Source organism: Pangasianodon hypophthalmus, chromosome 8 (genome assembly GCF_027358585.1).
Source record: "Pangasianodon hypophthalmus isolate fPanHyp1 chromosome 8, fPanHyp1.pri, whole genome shotgun sequence".
Classification (NCBI taxonomy): Eukaryota; Metazoa; Chordata; class Actinopteri; order Siluriformes; family Pangasiidae; genus Pangasianodon; species Pangasianodon hypophthalmus.
Genome location: NC_069717.1, coordinates 24,187,973 through 24,205,848, shown reverse-complemented (window position 1 = coordinate 24,205,848; position 17,876 = coordinate 24,187,973). Strand labels below are relative to the sequence as shown.

Below are 17,876 nucleotides of genomic sequence, written 5' to 3'. Positions count from 1 at the left end.
TATACTGTAGCATTACAATTTCCCTTCACTGGAAATAAGAGGCCCAGGCTTGTTCCAGCATGACAATGCCCCTGTGCACAAAGAGAGCTCCATGAAGACATAGTTATCCAAAGTTGGGGTGGTAGAACTCGAGGTGTCCTGTGCAGAGCCCTGACCTCAACCCCTCTGGACACCTTTGGGATGAACTGGAACACTGACTGCACACCAGTGCCTGACCTCACTAAAGCACTTGCAGCTGAATGATCAAAAATCCCCATAACCATGTTCCCATATCTAGTGGAAAGCCTACTCAGAAAAGTGGAGGTTATTATAACAGTAAAGGGGAAACTAAATCTGGAAAGGGATATTCAGCAAGCACGTGTGAGTGCGATGGTCACGTGTCAATAAACCTTTGGCCATGTAGAGTATATAGATCAGAATCATTTTACTCACCATATACATTTACATGTATTTACATGTAAACTGCAAATAAGTAAAATAACTAAATCTTGCATCAAAAAAAAAGTAAATTTTTCCCCCTTTAAAATCATTTTTTTTACTATAGTGTATAATATGGTAGCACATAATAGTGCGGGAAATGGTTTAATGTTTTACAGCAGGGTCCCCACTTCCAGTCGTGCAGGTCTGGTGTCCAGCATATTGCTGATTTCTCTGCTCTGTATTAAGGGAATTTCTAAGCTGTACTGATCTCTGGTCTGTCAGACCTGGAATTGCAGACTTGTTTTTCACATCATGTTCCATATCTTAAGCTTAAAACAACTTTCTAAATGCAGTAAAACAATCTGTCTCTTTCAGTCCCCCAGCTAAGCCACACTGACCAATCAACTGGTCATCACTTATCAGGTAAAAAACCAATCACAGTGTCTCTTTACTGTCGTTCACCCCGCAGACTCAAAGCACTATGTCAACAAAAATGACACATTTTTCAATCTGTGTCTTTGCAGAGACTTTGTGCGCTTACTGACCAGGTTTACTTTTACTCTTCAGACAACCTGTGACCAGGATCCAGCTGAAAAAACAACCATAAAAACTGATCTTAGATCAGCACAAGCCATAGCAGTGGCACCTTATCGATGTGGACTCTATCTGACTCTTTACACACTGATGAACCTGTCCGTTATTTAAATCCTACAGTTTAAACAAACATGGCTGCACTGGTGTCGCTCTTTCTGGCGTCAGTCCTGGTGGATACGGCTCTGTTAGCGTCTCAGACTTCACTGGAGAAGGTAAGTGCTTAAATGCATCTTAATGGATCTTAAGTGGATCTTGAGCTTTACCTGTGTTTTGTTACATAACCATTTGCATGAAATACCAGATCTTACAAATTCAATCATTTAAAGCTGTCTAATTGTCTAATATTTTATGCATGAAGGATTTTTTACAGTCACTGGCCCCTGAGGACATATTCCATTATTTTGACTCTAATTCAACAACATTAGGTAAAGTTTACTGTAGATTTAGTTGCATATTAAAGGAGAGTTCTGTGCATTACTCAGCATGTCACACTAATCATACTGTACGTTTCAAATACGTTCTTCTCCATAGTGCCTGAATTTGAGCTTGTGTGGGTAAGTTGCTTCAGGGATGAGAGCAGTGGAAGACACTGCTCGTTTCAAGCCCAGGGGAAAGACTTCAAACTGAGGCGGAGAAACGAGCCGTCCTTGTCCTGTCCCTCCAACCTGGAGATCGCCATCAATACCACACTCAGTGTAATAAAGAGGAGGGATAATACGTGTTGTGAGCAACTTGACATATTGCAGCCAGAAGATGCTAGATCGTTTCTCTCAGTTTGTGATGGAAAACTTGTGAGACCCTGTTTTTTTTAACTTAACGTGGACTTTTTTCATTATTCAAGTGTAACGATTTGCTTGAACATGTCAATGGTTGGTTCATGGTTATGGTTTCTTCCCTTCCTTTTAGCAAGGCCTGCTTCTCTTGCAGTCAGGAAAGCTACACGTTCATCCACTGTCTCACAAACATTCAGATCACCTGAGAAATGCTGTGGCCACACCTCCAGGTGTACCACACCTGCTCTTGCCCCGCCCATCACCTGTAAGGACACGCCTTCAGCAGTCACAGAGTGAGTGACCATTTTACAATGGTACATCATTTAAGATTTATATCACCGAGCTGTTGAATGCTTGAATCTGATTGGTCAGAAGGTGTTGATTAATTTTCTATAACAGCAGCTCTGGCAGTAGTGTTGGCTGTAATACAAATCACAGGTTCATATTAATGCACTCCTTCTAATACATCATTTCTACAATGTACACAGGGATTTGTATGTTGGACGTGTATTTAGCAATTTATTAAAGGAGTCTCCAGTGTCAGTGCTTTGTAACAGTCAGTACGTTTTCTGCTACTGGAAAGTCTTCAGGACAAAGGACTTTGTGCGTTCCAGTTTCTTGATAACATGACAAGCTGCATTTTTGTCAGATTCAAGAGAGAAAAAAAAGAGAGTCTGGTGAGGGAACAGATGTTTATAGCTGTTATAACATGACTGGTAACAAGAACAAACTTGTCTCATGGATGTTCGATATTAAACATAACTATAAATGGATAAAATGTACAGAGTTGTTCAAATTAAAAAATGTAATTGTAGGGAAATGTTGCTGAGTTATAAGAGGCATAAAACACTTTGGCTCATGAAAATTATTAATGTTGCTGTACAGTAACTCTGCATCATACTACCCCATTGTGGATTATTTTCTATGACAGTATCATTGTGTTTTATTCCTTATTTTTTTAGTACAATTTATCCAGTAATTTGTGTCCAGCATCTCTGCAAACCCCCACTATTAAAACAATTCAAGGACAGTTCTGTTATATTTTAAAACATAGTTAGTAGTTTTTGTGAAATGCCTTCTTCCAAAGCAAAATACCGTTAAAAAAAAGTACTTTCCGTAGTCAAAAAAAATTCTGGGCTCCAAAGCATGCATGCAAATACTTCAACAGATCAAACAGTCACCATCATGCCTTTGGGTTACTATGTAAATTATTTTAACTTGTTCTTCAAAATGTTGTTTGCATGAAACCTTTATTTGCATATGAGATTAATAGACAACATTCTGGCCAAAATAAAGGTTTATTTGTTCCTGAGACTGAAGAGGAATCACTCATAAGAACTAGACTTAAAGGCACATTCAACAATCTACAAATTATATGCAGTTCATTTCTGGAAAAGGAGGATTTGATGATGAATGAGTATGTGTAGTGTATCACAACACACAATGTTTAAAATGTTTTTAAAAGAAGTCCTAAATGAGATATATATATATATATATATATATATATATATATATATATATATATATATATATATATATATATATATATAATCCTATATGAGATATTAAATCCTATATGTGTGAGTCAAGTGTGAGATTTTATATCTTCTGTATGTATTTAAGCAGGTTTCACAATATGATGGGCTGCTGGAGAATACTGTATACCTACTTTAGAAACATACTTGATTTTCTTTACCCTGTGTATAATCTGTTTTGCACTCTTACTTTTGAAGTAAAAACATGAGACATGGTAAACATGAGACATGGTAAAATGCTGAGAAAAATGTTATAATTCTACCTTTAATGTCAGTTAATGTCAAATAGGATAGGATTCAAACATCTTCTGATCTTATGTTTTCTGTAAACTTTATATAAAATAACCTCTCTCATTAGGTGATTTTTTAATATTTTATTTTAGGTCATCGTAGGCTTCAGAGGTCACTTCTAGGGGCAGAGGTCACTCATTTAGAGCTGCTGGTGGTAGTCAGTCCCGATGTCCATGAGGTTCACAAGCAGGACACAGAGAGATACATCCTCACCAACCTGAACATTGTGAGTGTAGAGATTGTTAGAAGATTGCATTAGAAGATTGCATTCATACACTTGCTATATTAGTGTCTTGCATAAGTATTCACCCCTCTGAACATTTCCACATTTTGTAGTGTTCACATGGTCTTATTTCACAGAACATATCTAACATTTGAAGATGTTTCACATCATTTGCTCTGAATGTTTATTTACTCCCCCAGGCATCTGAGCTGTTACGAGATGTCACTCTAGGGGCAAATATAAGAGTCCACTTGATCCGTATGATCATTCTCACTGAGCCAGAGGTAACTACCACAGCTTGCAATGGGATTGAATTTCTGTGTCACAATACCAAAGTGTGGTGTATCCCTTTTTTTTTTTTTTAAATTAACAGCCAGACATTCAGATCTCTGATGACATCACTTCCTCTCTGAGGAGTGTGTGTGAGTGGGGTCATAAAGTCAACCCTTCCTCTGAGACTGACCCCCTGCATGCAGACCTGCTCCTGTACATCACCAGGTATGGTGGCAATTCTGTAGATCACTTTAATGAATAAAAAAATGTTTAACCTCTCATTTATATTTCCACTTTCTTTTGCAAGGTTTGATTTAGTATTGCCCAGTGGGAATAAACAGGTGAGAGGCGTGACCCAGCTGGGTGGAGTCTGTTCTAGCCAGTGGAATTGTGTAATTACAGAAGATACAGGCTTCGACCTTGGCATCACTATTGCACATGAGATTGGACACAGGTAAGGGAAGCAAATCTGGTATAAAATCTATCTATCAAACTCTATCTTAAACTCTATCTTGATCTAGCTGCTAAATTGAGTTTCTTAAAATGTTTGGAGTTGATATGAGTTAGTAAATGTGATTTTTATTCCAGTTTTGGAATAAACCATGATGGCGTAGGCAACACATGCAGCAGTGGTGGGTTTATAATGGCGTCTGATGGCGGTTACAACAGTGTGGATCTCACCTGGTCTCAATGCAGCAGAAACCAGCTCCTTAACTTCTACAGGTACAGATTGATTAACTCTGATGCTATGTGTGATTTACCCTAGATATGGTCACTAAAAAAAGTTAAATACTTGACAGTTAGAATATAGTGTATGTAAATGCTTGGGAAAACCTTTAATGTGATGGAACTTTGACATTTCTTCTATATAGGCCTAAAGTTTTCCTGACACTGAGAAAACATGCTTCTTTTTGTTGGTGTTTTTTTAGAAGATTTTTTTATTATTGGAGAAATATTTTAAAAGGATTTGGCCAAAATTGTAAAAAAAAAAAAAAAAAAAAAATTATCCTGAATGTTGCCTTTTCAAAAAGTATCATGAATTGAATTCAGATATTTTGTATTCTAAATACTTGTATTCTGTTAGTCCAAATCTGGCTATGATACATTTCATATAATACATACAATATGATATATGTCTATAGTATTCTAAACACCTTTAGTGCAGGCAAGGCAGAGTGTGTGAAGGATGTACCGGTGCTGGGAGGATCGCTGCAGGAGTGGAAACCCGGACTGTATTATGGTGTGGATGATCAGTGTCGCATCGCATTCGGGAGCACAGCCACTGCCTGCTCCTTCACTAGCAGTGACATGGTGAGAGGAAATTTAGATCTGAAAAGATTTGTATTGATTACATTAAAGAAGCGGTTTGTCAACTTTTCTGCTTTTACAATGAAAACAGACAACCTTCCTCTTTCCCTCAAACTGAAAATACATATGCCTAGTAAGCCATGTTTCAAGGAAAAGGGGCAGAAATGAGCTGTTCTGGGGGTGGGGTTAATTTCTGGACAATAAAAGTACAGAAAATAAAGAAAGTAAAAAGACAATCCATTGCATGGGAATATTGTAAATCACACATTCTAAAATGCCTTTATTATAATATGATTATTCTATAGAGGAAACACCTAAACGTCATTATAACAGAGCACTGTTGAATTCTCGACTGGTTTTGATTGGTTAGAAGGTGTTGATTAATTTTCTATAATAGCAGCTCCAACTGTAGTGCTAGCTCCAAGACAAATAACATTTATATTAATGCGCTTGTTGTAATATGTTATCTTTTCTATAGTAACAACTTACACAATTAACTTGAGCTAACTTGTTTCATTGTCATTCCACAACATTAAATGTAACTATAAATCTGTAATATGATGCATTATTCTATAATAAATAGATTGTTGACAAATCGCTGTGGTATAAGAGGAATAAAGCACTTTGGGGTGCTGTTATTGGAAAATAATCAACCTCATGGTGGTGTGATTCAGCAGCATGTTTCATACCAACCCATTGCTGATAATTATTTTTCTATAATAGCACCATTATGATTTATTCCTTACTTAACAACCTCTTTAACCCAAACTATAGATCACCTGAGTTATATCTTAATAACAATTGCTGTATTATGCAGTGTGGTTATAAACTACTCTGTCCAGACTTTATACATTATATGTCTAGGCTACCTGTCGAGTTCTGTCCTGCCATATCATCCCTGGCGATCGCAGCACCTGCACCCGACTTCTTGTGCCGCTGTTGGACGGCACTGAATGTGGACTAAATCAGGTATCAAATATAATCAATCTTGTGTGAAGGATTTTCCTTTGTGCACACACAGCCAACTATCATTCCCCTGGAACCCTATGTTTTACAGCAGCATTTAATGTTAGGTGTGTTCTGTCTCAGTGGTGTTTAAAGGGCCGTTGTGTATCTGCGTCCAAACTGAGCTCCTCTCTGCTGGTTCATGGCTCCTGGTCATCCTGGTCTGAATACTCCTCCTGTTCACGCACCTGTGGAGGAGGGATCACATACCGAAAGAGAGAGTGCAACAATCCCAGGTATGCATGTGCTATGTAAGGAATAAAACATGACAGAGCATGCTGGTATAGGAAAATAATCAATGATGGGGTGGTGTGATGCAGCCCACCCCAAAGTGGATTATTGTCCCATGACAGCATAAGTGTTTTATTCACAGCAGTTACAACAGATTCAACAATTACATATTTTAATCAATTAAAGAGTGACACGCCGTAATTTCTATCCATTTGTAGTTACATCAGCAAAACATTAAATTACCTTATAGCAGCTATAAACAGTTTTGCAAAGTCCTCTGTCCTGAAGACTCTCCTGTTTCTGAAAAGATAACACAAAGAGACAGCATTACCACTGGCTGTTACAAAGCTCTAACACTGGAGACTCCTTACAAAAATGCTATTTCAATGGCTCCTCATGGAAAACATAACCATATAAAAGATTACAGACGTGTATAAAATCTGTTTATGTGCAGTATCGAAACAATCAGAATCGAGCATGTGGTATAAAAGCTTATTTTGCATATTGATCACATGAACAGACAACCTTATGAAGAAAACAAGGTCATTTGGAAGTAGGTACTTATACAAAAAATATATATAGCAAGTGCTTCTATGACTTGTCTTTTTGCCCTGTGCATGTTATGTGACTTTTAATTCTTTTGCTATATGTGTGGTTAATTGTAGGCCAGCATTTGGAGGAAGAAACTGTGAGGGAGAAGAGATGGAGGCTGAACTTTGTAATCGACAGGTACATTTCCACTAGTCATGTTTGCATTAAGTCTCAGCTAATCCAACTGTGAACCAACTACACATGCTGTCCTAGCAAGAGACAGATATAGCATATATAGCAAGAGAATCGGTATTACTGCACCATAAGCAAGTTTGTTTATAACTGTATGCTTTACTGGATTTGGTGGCCTACTTGATAACATATTGAAAGTGTTGATAATAGATTCAGATGCTTCTTTCCCATCTTACGCTTTAAAGACGAACTCAATAATCAATATGTGACATTTGTGTCAGAGTTAGTAGAGTAAGTTCCACATGCCTGATGAAATAGTCATCTCTTGTCCTGTCTTAGCCATGTGAAAGTAACCAGCTTGAGTTCATGGCCCAGCAGTGCTCAGATACAGACCATCAACCCCTCCTGCTTTCTGCATATTCAACCACAGCCTACTCATGGATTCCTGCAGTTGGTTTCATTTCAGGTCAGCTAACCTGATAATAACTGTCCAAGATGCTAATTATAACAAAATAACATTTATTTTGGGTTCTGTGAGCTTCTGTGGGTTTCTATTAAAATGGTTATCTCTCTTTCTGTCTCTCGGTATGTGGTGATAAGGTGATGCTCAGTGTAAGCTGATGTGTCGCTCTCGTGAGCAGGACTTCATGGTGAGTCGTGGGGCTCAGTTTATCGACGGGACGAGGTGTGAACTTGATGGCCCTGTCAGTGCTGGCTCTGTTACTGCCTGCCTTAACGGGAAGTGCAAGGTACTGTCAGCAATGCATAGAAGGGAGTCCTGTATGCAAGTATTTTATTCAGTACTGCAAAGTTTCTAAAGCAAATGTGTTAAAGAAATCCAAAATGTTGACATAATTGTCAGTAAAGTACATAGTAAGTAGGTAGTAAGTAAGTAGAAAGTAAGTAGGTATAAATAAGCAAATTGAAGGTGCAGTTAAGGAAGCTTAAATGTGTTTCGATAGCTATAATAATGATGTAAACAAAAACACACAAAAAAAAACATAAAGACAAAAAATTGTCATTCACAATATTGCAATGCAGTGCATTTGGTTAGTTCCTTAGTTTCAGGCTTCTGTTTGGATTTTCTGGCCCCTAAATTAACTCCGCCCCCAGCCACAACAGCATTGAGCCCCACCCCTTTTCTTCAAAAAGCTACTCACTATTTATATATAGTTTCAGCAGGACAGGGTCAGCTGCAAAATGGGAAAACTCGTCAACAATTATTTTACTGAAACTTTAAAGTGCTTCTTTAAATCATGTCTCCTGATGAGAGGAAGTATTTAAAGTATTTAAAAATACTATTATTTAAAAAATACTACTAGTATTGTTACTAGTGCTATGTGCTTAGGTTAATTTATATATTACAGAGATTATATTCTGGTCATTTTGAGGTGTTTTGTTTAATTATTATTTTTTAAGAGCTAGTTTTTCAAATGTCTGTCTATTTTCCAGCATCTCTTATCAACAGTCATGTCACAAATAAATATAAATTATCCATAAATATTTGTTTGTATTCCTAAAAAATGAATGATATTAGATAAGGTAAAGTATGTATACGTATTTTACAATACACTTTACAGCTGTATTGCTAGAAAATAGAAAAAATAAAAAAAAAGATGACCTCCAGTGCTAAGTTGGGATGTCCATTGCTAATCTAAACAGAACATGAGGGAAACATTGTGTATGTTAAGGCATTAATTACTCATTATAGGTGCATGTGAAATTAAATGGATAAGGAATAAAAGCAGTTATATGGAGTAGGAAATATTAGTCAAAAGCTGTACTTCTCTAAGAGTCCTCGTGGTCTTTTCTTAGGTGTTTGGCTGTGATGGAGTGTTGCACTCTGGGAAAGTGGAGGATGTTTGCGGGGTGTGTGGAGGAAAAGGCAACACCTGCCATCTTATTACTGGCTCTTACACAGGTGGAGAGGCCAAAGGTACTAAACCTTTATTCTTCTCAACTGCTGCATGTTTTTGTTCATAAACATACTCTGCTTTATTTTGCTTTGCTTTCATTTCAGAGTATGTCACTTTCCTCATTCTGCCAGTGAACGCCTCTCAGGTCCACATTAATAACTGGAATCCAGTTTTCACACATATGGGTAAATTTTGAAAATAGCTTTTACAGTACAAATGTTTTGTATTACTACAGTGTGTGTATTTGTATATAAAAATACAAAAAAATCCACAATTCTGTTTTGGTGTAGCCATGCTGGTGAATGATGAATATATAGTAGCTGGAGATGGGGATATAGCATTAAACACAACCCACCCTTCACCTTTGGAGGAGAACCACATGATCTATAACCTCTACCTCACCCCTGACCTCCTACCTCACACAGAGGAGCTCATTCTGTCCGGACCAATCACAGACAAGATCTACATACAGGTGGGTGGGAACTATTGCATAATCACATCAGTTTGTTTGTTTTCCCTCAGCTAAAAAATGTGGGGGTTACTGATGTATCTGTACATTTGAACAAGTTTGTAATGTTTGTAATAGCTTACCTAATATTAAATTATTCCTAAAATATCTAACAATACAATTATTTTGGGTTATTGTTCATATGTATTCTCAGGTGTATCGAAAATATGGAAGGGAATACGGAGACATCACGAGTCCAAACATCACCTATCAGTACTACATGCCAGATGTTGAACCAGTGGAGAAGATAATAAAGGGTCGATGGTCCACTGTCATTTCATCTTGTTCTGTAACCTGTGGCTCAGGTACGAGAGAAGGCCAAAAGGAAGAAGTCACATCTATGTGAACGTCACTGAGCTGATTCATGATAGTACAAAAAAAAGGATGCGTTGGTTTAGTGTGGGATTGCCCCAGTTTCCAGACCTGGAGAGCTGGAGTCCAGCACAGGTTGATTTCCTAACATACTTACTTGACCTGGTATTGAACTGCTGCGTTGCATCAGAGTTGAGTTTCCCAAAAAATCTTCATAGCACAAAGTTCGTGGTTAAATGGTAGAGCAAGCATCACACTGAACATTCTCTCTAATTAAGATGATGGTTGCTTTATGATGTTTGAGGAAATGGGACCTAGGTATCTTTGAACAAGAATTAATATAGGTAACAAAAACCTAAAACTGAACAAGAATATTTATAAACTGAAATACAAAAATATAATCACATTAATTATACATGCTAATGCATGCTTTCCCATTTCAATATGTTGCCATTTCTGTAGTAACAGCTCATTCACAGGTACTTGTTTGGTGGATTTTAAAAAGATTTTAAAAAGTGCTATTAATTAAACAGACAAAGAAAAAAACATATAATCATTGAAAGGGCTTTCTGTAAGGAGATGTTTGTTTAATATTTATGAAACAAGTCTCCAGTGTCAGTGCTTTGTAACAGTCAGAACAGTGGACTTTGCACTTTCCAGTTTCTTGATAACATGACAAGCTGTGTGTTTTTTTTTTGCCTTATTAAGTTCAAGAGAGAGAGAAAAAAAGAGTACTAGTTTAATGAGGAAAATAGTAGCTGCCACAATGAAAGTGATTGTAGTGTGAGAAGATTTTGAATTTAACATTCTTACATAAAAAAGTACCTCCCTGCTTTCTAATGATAACACTGTGTGGTGTGGAAATAAAGGGGAAACCATCCAAATGCACCTGTATAGCAGTCATCCACAGGCCTATCACAGGAACTGCAATTACTAAAATGAAAACTGAAACTAAAACATATAAAAATGACATATATACATATGGGAAATCACCAAACTGTACTGGACTCCTTCCAGGACTGCTGTTGTACACCTCTGGTTTCTCCCCAGATGCAGTTATGTGACTGTTGTGCTGAAAACTATGTGGATTTATCACCATGAGGGATTCTGAACATAATGGGTCTCTGGTCTTACAGGGATTCAGAGGGTTAGTCAGGAGTGTGTTGACATGAACACTCAGGAACACCTAGAAGAGCAACTCTGCAGCTCAGTTACTCCCAAACCAACCACCCTGCAGCCGTGTCACCTACCTGACTGCCCTCCCAGGTAGCCTCAGCTCATCTGATGATTCATGTTCACATGCACGCCAGAACTTTCTGATATGTATGAAGTGTCTGCTTTGTTGCAAAATGGTAAACAGTATATAAATATATTATTACTGAAAAGCAGCACTTGTCACATTGTTGTTTTAATAAGGTAATATTTACTATATTGCCAGAAGTATTTGGGCACCTCTCTACTGACTGAGTTTAGGTGTTTCAGCCACACCCACTGCTAATAGGTGCATAAAATCCAGCTCCACTTTTTTTTTTTTCCTGCAGTTGGGTGCTGAGTGAATTTGGTCCTTGCAGCGCCCCTTGTGGAGTTGGAGAGCGGCTGCGCTCTGTGGCCTGTATGCAGAAACGGGGTATGGAAACAGTGGCATTGCCAGATTCTTCATGCTCTCAGATGAACAAACCTGCAGCAACAGAAACCTGCAACACTCAGCTGTGCTCTGCCAGGTGAAGCATCTGGAAATCTGGTTCAAGTGTTGTATAATAAGAATAGAGGCATTATGTATGTTCTGCATTACTTATATTTTACATGGTACATTGTATACATGACCTTTGGGTAATGTAATACCCATTATTACAAATTACACATAACTCTCTCTAGCAAATTTTCCAGTATGCTGCTTTTGTCATAAAACTGCAAACAGAATCAAAATTTCACTAAATGTTTTCTCCCAAAGTTAATATATGTATATATATATATATATATATATATATATATATATATATATATATATATATATGTGTGTGTTTATATATATATATAATATATATAGTCCCCTGTCCTGTCCTTCCTTATTGGGAAGAGTTCTAGAGTTTTACATTTCACTTTGTTTAAGCATATTTTTATGTGCATTTGTCAATGCACTAGTCCTGATGTATGTGCATAAGAGTGTATGTGTGTGTTGCAGATGGCAAATCTCAGAGCCCGGTGAGTGTTCAGCTGTGTGTGGTCCAGGTGAGGCTCACAGATCAGTGTCCTGCATCCGCTCCCACCGTGGCGCTGACCTGGAGGTAGACGAAAGCCTCTGTTTACATCCCAAACCTTCTGAACATGTCCCGTGTGTGGTGGATGTGTGCCCTATTGGCTGGGAAACACATGGGAAGGTAAAGCAGAGGGGAAGAATGCAGAACTTAAAGACGTTTAACTTCTACTAGAATCATACAATTTCCAGCATTTATATTCTTAAATGTTAGTACACAGAAGTATTGCTTAAAAGAATGGAGTTGTAATGGACTAATGTGTCTTCCAGTATCAGCAGGACCACACAGGGTCACTTTCTGTAATACTCCGGTCCAAAATAATTCCAGTATATGTGTGGAGCCCTGTGATTGGCCACTGCTCTAAGACTTGTGGAAATGGTATACAAACTCATTGAGCCTACTTTTAGTTTAGGATATTAATTGATTACTACATCTGTGTATACTATAGGACCATCCATGCATTTCTGATATGTGTGTATGCAGGTACTCAGCAGATATGGTTCTCCTGTGTGGACCATAATTCACGACTAGATGTCCCAGAGTTCCTTTGTGATCGCTTTAGTAAGCCTGAACCATATACAAAGCTGTGTGTCCAGTCACCCTGCCCTGCCATGTATGTGTACACCAATAACTGCAACACTAGCATTGGTTCTATGATTATTCACTATGATGAATATACTTGATTTTAGTGGTCTTAGGAAAAAGATTGTATACATTTATAGACTGTCTGGTGACAAGAAATATAGCTTTTTCCAGCCAGCACTAATATTCTCATGATGTGTAAATGCAAAAAAAGACAATAGAATGTTTCCGCTAGACAATTATATTACATACATCTGTACAATGATTGTCTTTGTCCATTAGGTGGCGCTACATACAGGGGGTGTGCAGTGTGTCCTGTGGAGGTGGTGTGGCAAGAAGGGTGCTGTACTGCTCTCAGCAGGCTGCAGGGGGAGATGGAGGCATGGAAGTAGTGCTAGCAGAGTCAGCCTGTCTCCCTGCCTCCAGACCTCTAAAAGTGGTGCCATGTAACACTGAGCCCTGTCCAGCAAGGCAAATGAATCCATCCATCCATCCACCCAACCACAGATACAGTGACTTGCATAAGTATTCACCCGCTTGACTTTTTCCACATTTTGTAGTGTTGCAACCTGGAATTGAAATGGACTTATTTGGGATTATATGTTGTGAATCTACATAAAATAGCCCACATTACTGAAGTGTGTGGAAAGGGGGATCAATATAATTTGCAAAATTATTTAGAAATTAAAAAATGTAAAAGTTGTGATTGCATACATGTTCACCCTTGTTGGTGTGAAACCCCTAAATTAGTTCTGGTGCAACCGGTTGCCACCTGAAGTCACATAATTAGTGTGGAGAATGGAGTCCACCTGTGTGCGATTCAAGTATCATATGATCTGAATACAAAGACACCTGTTCTAGGAAGGCACAGAGATGATTAGAGAACATACAGTATCTAAACAAACAGCATCTTGAAGAACAAGGAGCTATCAAACCAAGTCCAGGACAAAGTTCTGGAAAAGTATCAATCAGGGTTTTGTCATAGTAAATATCCAAAACTTCAAACATCCCGTGGAGCACCATTAAAGCCATTATTAAAAATGGAAAGAATACGGCACAGCCACAACTCTAGCACAAAGGAGTACGTTTGGCAGAATTCCAACACTGCTTATCACAATGAGAACACCATCCACACAGTGAAGCATGGTGGTGATAGTATCATGTTAAGAGTTACCCTTGCCTCTTGGTTGCCGTCTTTACCCAGTCACTGACTTTTAGTGGATGGTCTCCTCTAAGCAGAGTCATGGTCATGCCATATTCTTTCCATTTTCTGATAATGGATTTAATGGCATTATACCTTTCAATATTATGGGCTATTTTGTGTAAATTCATGCCATCTAATCCCCTAAATCCATTTCAGTTTCAGGTGGTAACACTACAAAATGTGGAAAGGTTCAAGGGGGTGAATACTTATGCAAGCCATTGTATATTGACACTTAATAGCACACAATTATAGTGTGCATCATGGTTATTCAGATCTTGGGAGGCAAGCTCTCTGTTCAAACACATTATTCATTTTATCAGATAATTATCAAGAACTTCATGAATTGAATATGGTATGTTGAAGCAGCAAATTCAAATGTCATATGTTCCAGATGTTTTTTATTCAGAGTGTTTATGGTCTAGGTGGCAAGTGGGTGAACAGGGTCCATGTTCAGTGTCCTGCGACCTGGGTGTGGCATTAAGGAGGGTCTCATGTGTCCAGTTTGATGGGAAATTGCAGAGAGAAGTTGAGGATGAGCATTGTGAAGAAGGCAAGAAACCTCCTCTCACAGTGCCCTGCTTCACCCAGGCCTGTTCCTTCCACTGGGGTGTACAGGAGTGGAGTGAGGTACAGTGGGACCATGCAAACTGACTGAGTACTCCACATTTCATATCATACCAATTTATGTGACAGCCACTGCACTGCTGTTCTGAAATAAGAATTCCCACTGGCAAAGTGGTGATGGTGATGGCAGAGGTAGTGGCTAATCTAGAACTATTCTCTGGTTTTCCGCAAGTTCTTATCCAGCAAAGTCTGATAAAATGCTGCTGGTCTTGAACCAACAGCTCCAGGGTCCCCATTTCGATCCTTAACTTGGGTTACTATCTGTGTGGAATTTCTGTGCATGTTCTCCCCGGGTCTGCGTGGGTTTCCTCTGGACTCTTCAGATTCCTCCCATCTCCCAAATGCATGCCTGTAGGCAGATTATGCTAAAGTGCCTCTGGGTGTGACTGAATATGTGAATGTGTGTGCATGGTACACTGCAATGGACTGGTGTCCCATCCAGGGAGTATTTCCACCTCATGCCCCGTGTTCCCATCTCAGGCTCCCAATCAACTGCAAGCCTGACCAGGATAAAGCAGTTACTGAAGATGAATGATGGACGAAAGATCTTCCATGGCAATTATTTTTACATCATTCATTAGTACACTCAGACATCTGATGATAAAATGTTTTAGCTCTTCAACTGATAGAAATGTGGGCCAGTTCTTTAAAAGGTCTCTCATCCAAACTATCACTAGCTCGAGCACTAGCACCATGTGGGTGGAAAAGGGGTAATCCTACTGTAGGTCTCTTAGCATAATTTCTCTCAGGACCTCAGTCTCTCTTTCTCTCTCTCTCTATCTCTCTCTCATCTGTAGTGTTCAGTCTCTTGTGGTTATGGGATCCAGTCTCGGACTGTCTCATGCCTTGGGCCGTCCAGCCCTCTACCCATCACTCCCATCCTCTGCGTCCACCTTCCCAAACCCATCACTATCCAGGCCTGCTACAGTGCCAACTGCTCCACCCTGGGTCCAAGCACTGCTCCTACCCAGAAACCAGAGGCCTGGAGCAAGACGAGTGCATGGAAATTCTTGGATGAGGAGAAGAGGACCACATATGCACCTGCTGGAGACACTGAGAAGTTCTCAGAAGTTGTACCTACAGTACCAGCGTTGAGGAGCACCACAACATTGTCGACACAACCTCCACAGAGCAGTAAGGTGGCAAGCTGTGGGCACCAGAATTTACAGGGGTGGCATGATAAAATTAGTGTATAAATTTTATACACTATTTTAAAAACTATAAAGTTTTATAGATGTCACAGGACGCACCATACCCTTTGCTGGATAGATGAAAGAAACAGTCAGATCTTCTTATTAAAGATATCTATTGACATTCTGCTGCAGGTTTGTGTGGGCAGCTATTTCTTCAGGACACGGGAATCATTGACCTAAGGAATGTCAGTGAGAGACGGTGTTTCATCTCTATTGGCCGTCCTCTGGATGAAGTTATCCAAATCAGAATTGAGTCCAGCTCTCTTAACTGTAGACACAGTGAGTGACCAGATGAATCTGCTTTTATACCTTGCAAGGCTGGGGCTTACGAATTCGAATTGTGTGTGTTTGTGTGCATGTTTAGAAGAGAATCTTGCCCTTTATGAGAGAAAGTCTCTGAGGCAAATCTGTGAAAAGATGGCTGGAAAGACGCTGACTTCACGCTCTAATGTTCTGTTGGTGCGTCAAAGCCATCTCACCCCTGGCAGTGGAGTGCTGCTTTCCTATCAGAGTAAGAAGAACATGAAGAAAAGCCATCATGAAGGTCAGGCAAGAACTTATTTTGACAAAAGTAAGATTGTCTTTTTTGAAGCACAATCCAGGCAAAACAAAATCAAAAACAAAAACAAAAACAATCAAATTGTGATGTTTGGTAAGTCGAATCACTGACTTGAAGTTTTGCTTCCCTCCTCAGATTGTGATGTTCAGCTGTTCTCTCCATCTGGTTTGATTGAGAACCCAGTTAGGAGTTCATCATCCTCATCCTCCAGCATGCAGTCTTGTCGGGTGTTCATTGATGCCCCGCCTGCATTAAGGATACAGATCAGAGCGCTATCTGTATTCAATACAACCTCCTCAGACTCTGCATATGTGCTGGTAAGAGAACCTAGATCTAGTCTTTTTCCAACCTAGCTTAAATCCTAGGGCACTTCTTGAACATGCAGCTTTTACCATGTCCTGATATTGCTGAATATGTGGTGCTCCTGGGCCAACAGGGGCAGATTTTAAGTTAAATTTGATCTGCAAATCACAAACTATGAATATATGGCATCACCACAATACCATACTTAGGCTAGCCTGCTAGTAAGCTTGGGATTTTGAGATAGTTCAAAATTTGGCTGTAAGCCTTTACAAGATACAGTATTTAGCCTGGTGTTAGCTAACTGGTTGCAAACGTGGCACCTGGTTTTAATTATTTTAACCATTTAAGGTATAACATTAATAATATATATAACAATATAACAGTATTAGTTTCCCTAACATGAGCTAGATTGTTAGTGACCTTGCTAGCTACTATCAACAGCTATAAAAATAACATTAGCTAATCTATCTAGTTAAATTGCTAACTTAAGCACAATCCTGGCTAGCTTGGCTACTGTTTCTATTTTTTAATGCTAATCATTATGTCAAATTGAAAGCTACTGGTGAAGTCATCTAATCAACTCTTTGTCCTTGTTGACCCAGGGACACCTGTCGCTCAGCAATATTAGGATGTGAGCCCTATTTACTATTTTTTATTATAATGAAATGTAATAACGGTGAACAAGAACTTACTGATTTTAATAATGACCTGCAAATTTTTGTTATGAAGCCAAGGCATGTCTGTTTTTGATCCATCAGATCCGAGATGTAGACGCTGTAAAAACTGCAGTATTTAAAGGCAAACAGCTTTTCCACTGGAGTTCTACAGGAAGCAGGGCGGAAGTGGAATTCCATGGGGAATACCAGCAAATGAAGGGAGCATTTAGAGCACAGTATTCTTATATTAAACCTGAGGAGGCTAAACTGATCTAGTCCTTGATCAGTTTATCCAGGAATGTGTTTAAAGGAATGCTCTATTTTGCAAAAAAAAAAAAATTTAAGATACCATAAGCATACATATATTAGCATGATCTAATTCATGCTA

General features: G+C 38.8%; 1 protein-coding gene across 1 annotated transcript; it reads left to right on the top strand.

Annotated features, from left to right (window-relative positions):
• The first annotated feature begins 909 nt into the window (after positions 1-909).
• On the top strand, positions 910-17,815 carry adamts13 (ADAM metallopeptidase with thrombospondin type 1 motif, 13). Its single transcript, XM_026925826.3, has 31 exons — positions 910-1,226; positions 1,373-1,439; positions 1,546-1,805; positions 1,921-2,080; positions 3,706-3,839; positions 4,037-4,120; positions 4,210-4,334; positions 4,417-4,563; positions 4,698-4,832; positions 5,270-5,420; positions 6,282-6,386; positions 6,507-6,658; positions 7,319-7,382; positions 7,716-7,842; positions 7,977-8,125; positions 9,192-9,312; positions 9,397-9,477; positions 9,583-9,764; positions 9,955-10,105; positions 11,249-11,378; positions 11,654-11,833; positions 12,295-12,490; positions 12,637-12,745; positions 12,851-12,980; positions 13,232-13,420; positions 14,576-14,780; positions 15,575-15,911; positions 16,103-16,249; positions 16,335-16,514; positions 16,665-16,846; positions 17,591-17,815. The coding sequence occupies exons 1-31, from the start codon at positions 1,146-1,148 to the stop codon at positions 17,762-17,764; spliced, it is 4,635 nt and encodes a 1,544-aa protein (XP_026781627.3). The 5' UTR covers positions 910-1,145; the 3' UTR covers positions 17,765-17,815.
• The last annotated feature ends 61 nt before the right edge of the window (positions 17,816-17,876 follow it).

What these genes read in the sequence shown, in the direction of transcription:
- adamts13 (XM_026925826.3), top strand. Translation starts at nt 1,146, where the DNA reads ATGGCTGCACTGGTGTCGCTCTTTCTGGCGTCAGTCCTGGTGGATACG. An exon ending in TCCTCACCAACCTGAACATT is followed by an intron (nt 3,840 to 4,036) that starts GTGAGTGTAGAG and finishes TTACTCCCCCAG; the next exon opens with GCATCTGAGCTGTTACGAGA. An exon ending in CTACCTGACTGCCCTCCCAG is followed by an intron (nt 11,379 to 11,653) that starts GTAGCCTCAGCT and finishes TTTTTCCTGCAG; the next exon opens with TTGGGTGCTGAGTGAATTTG.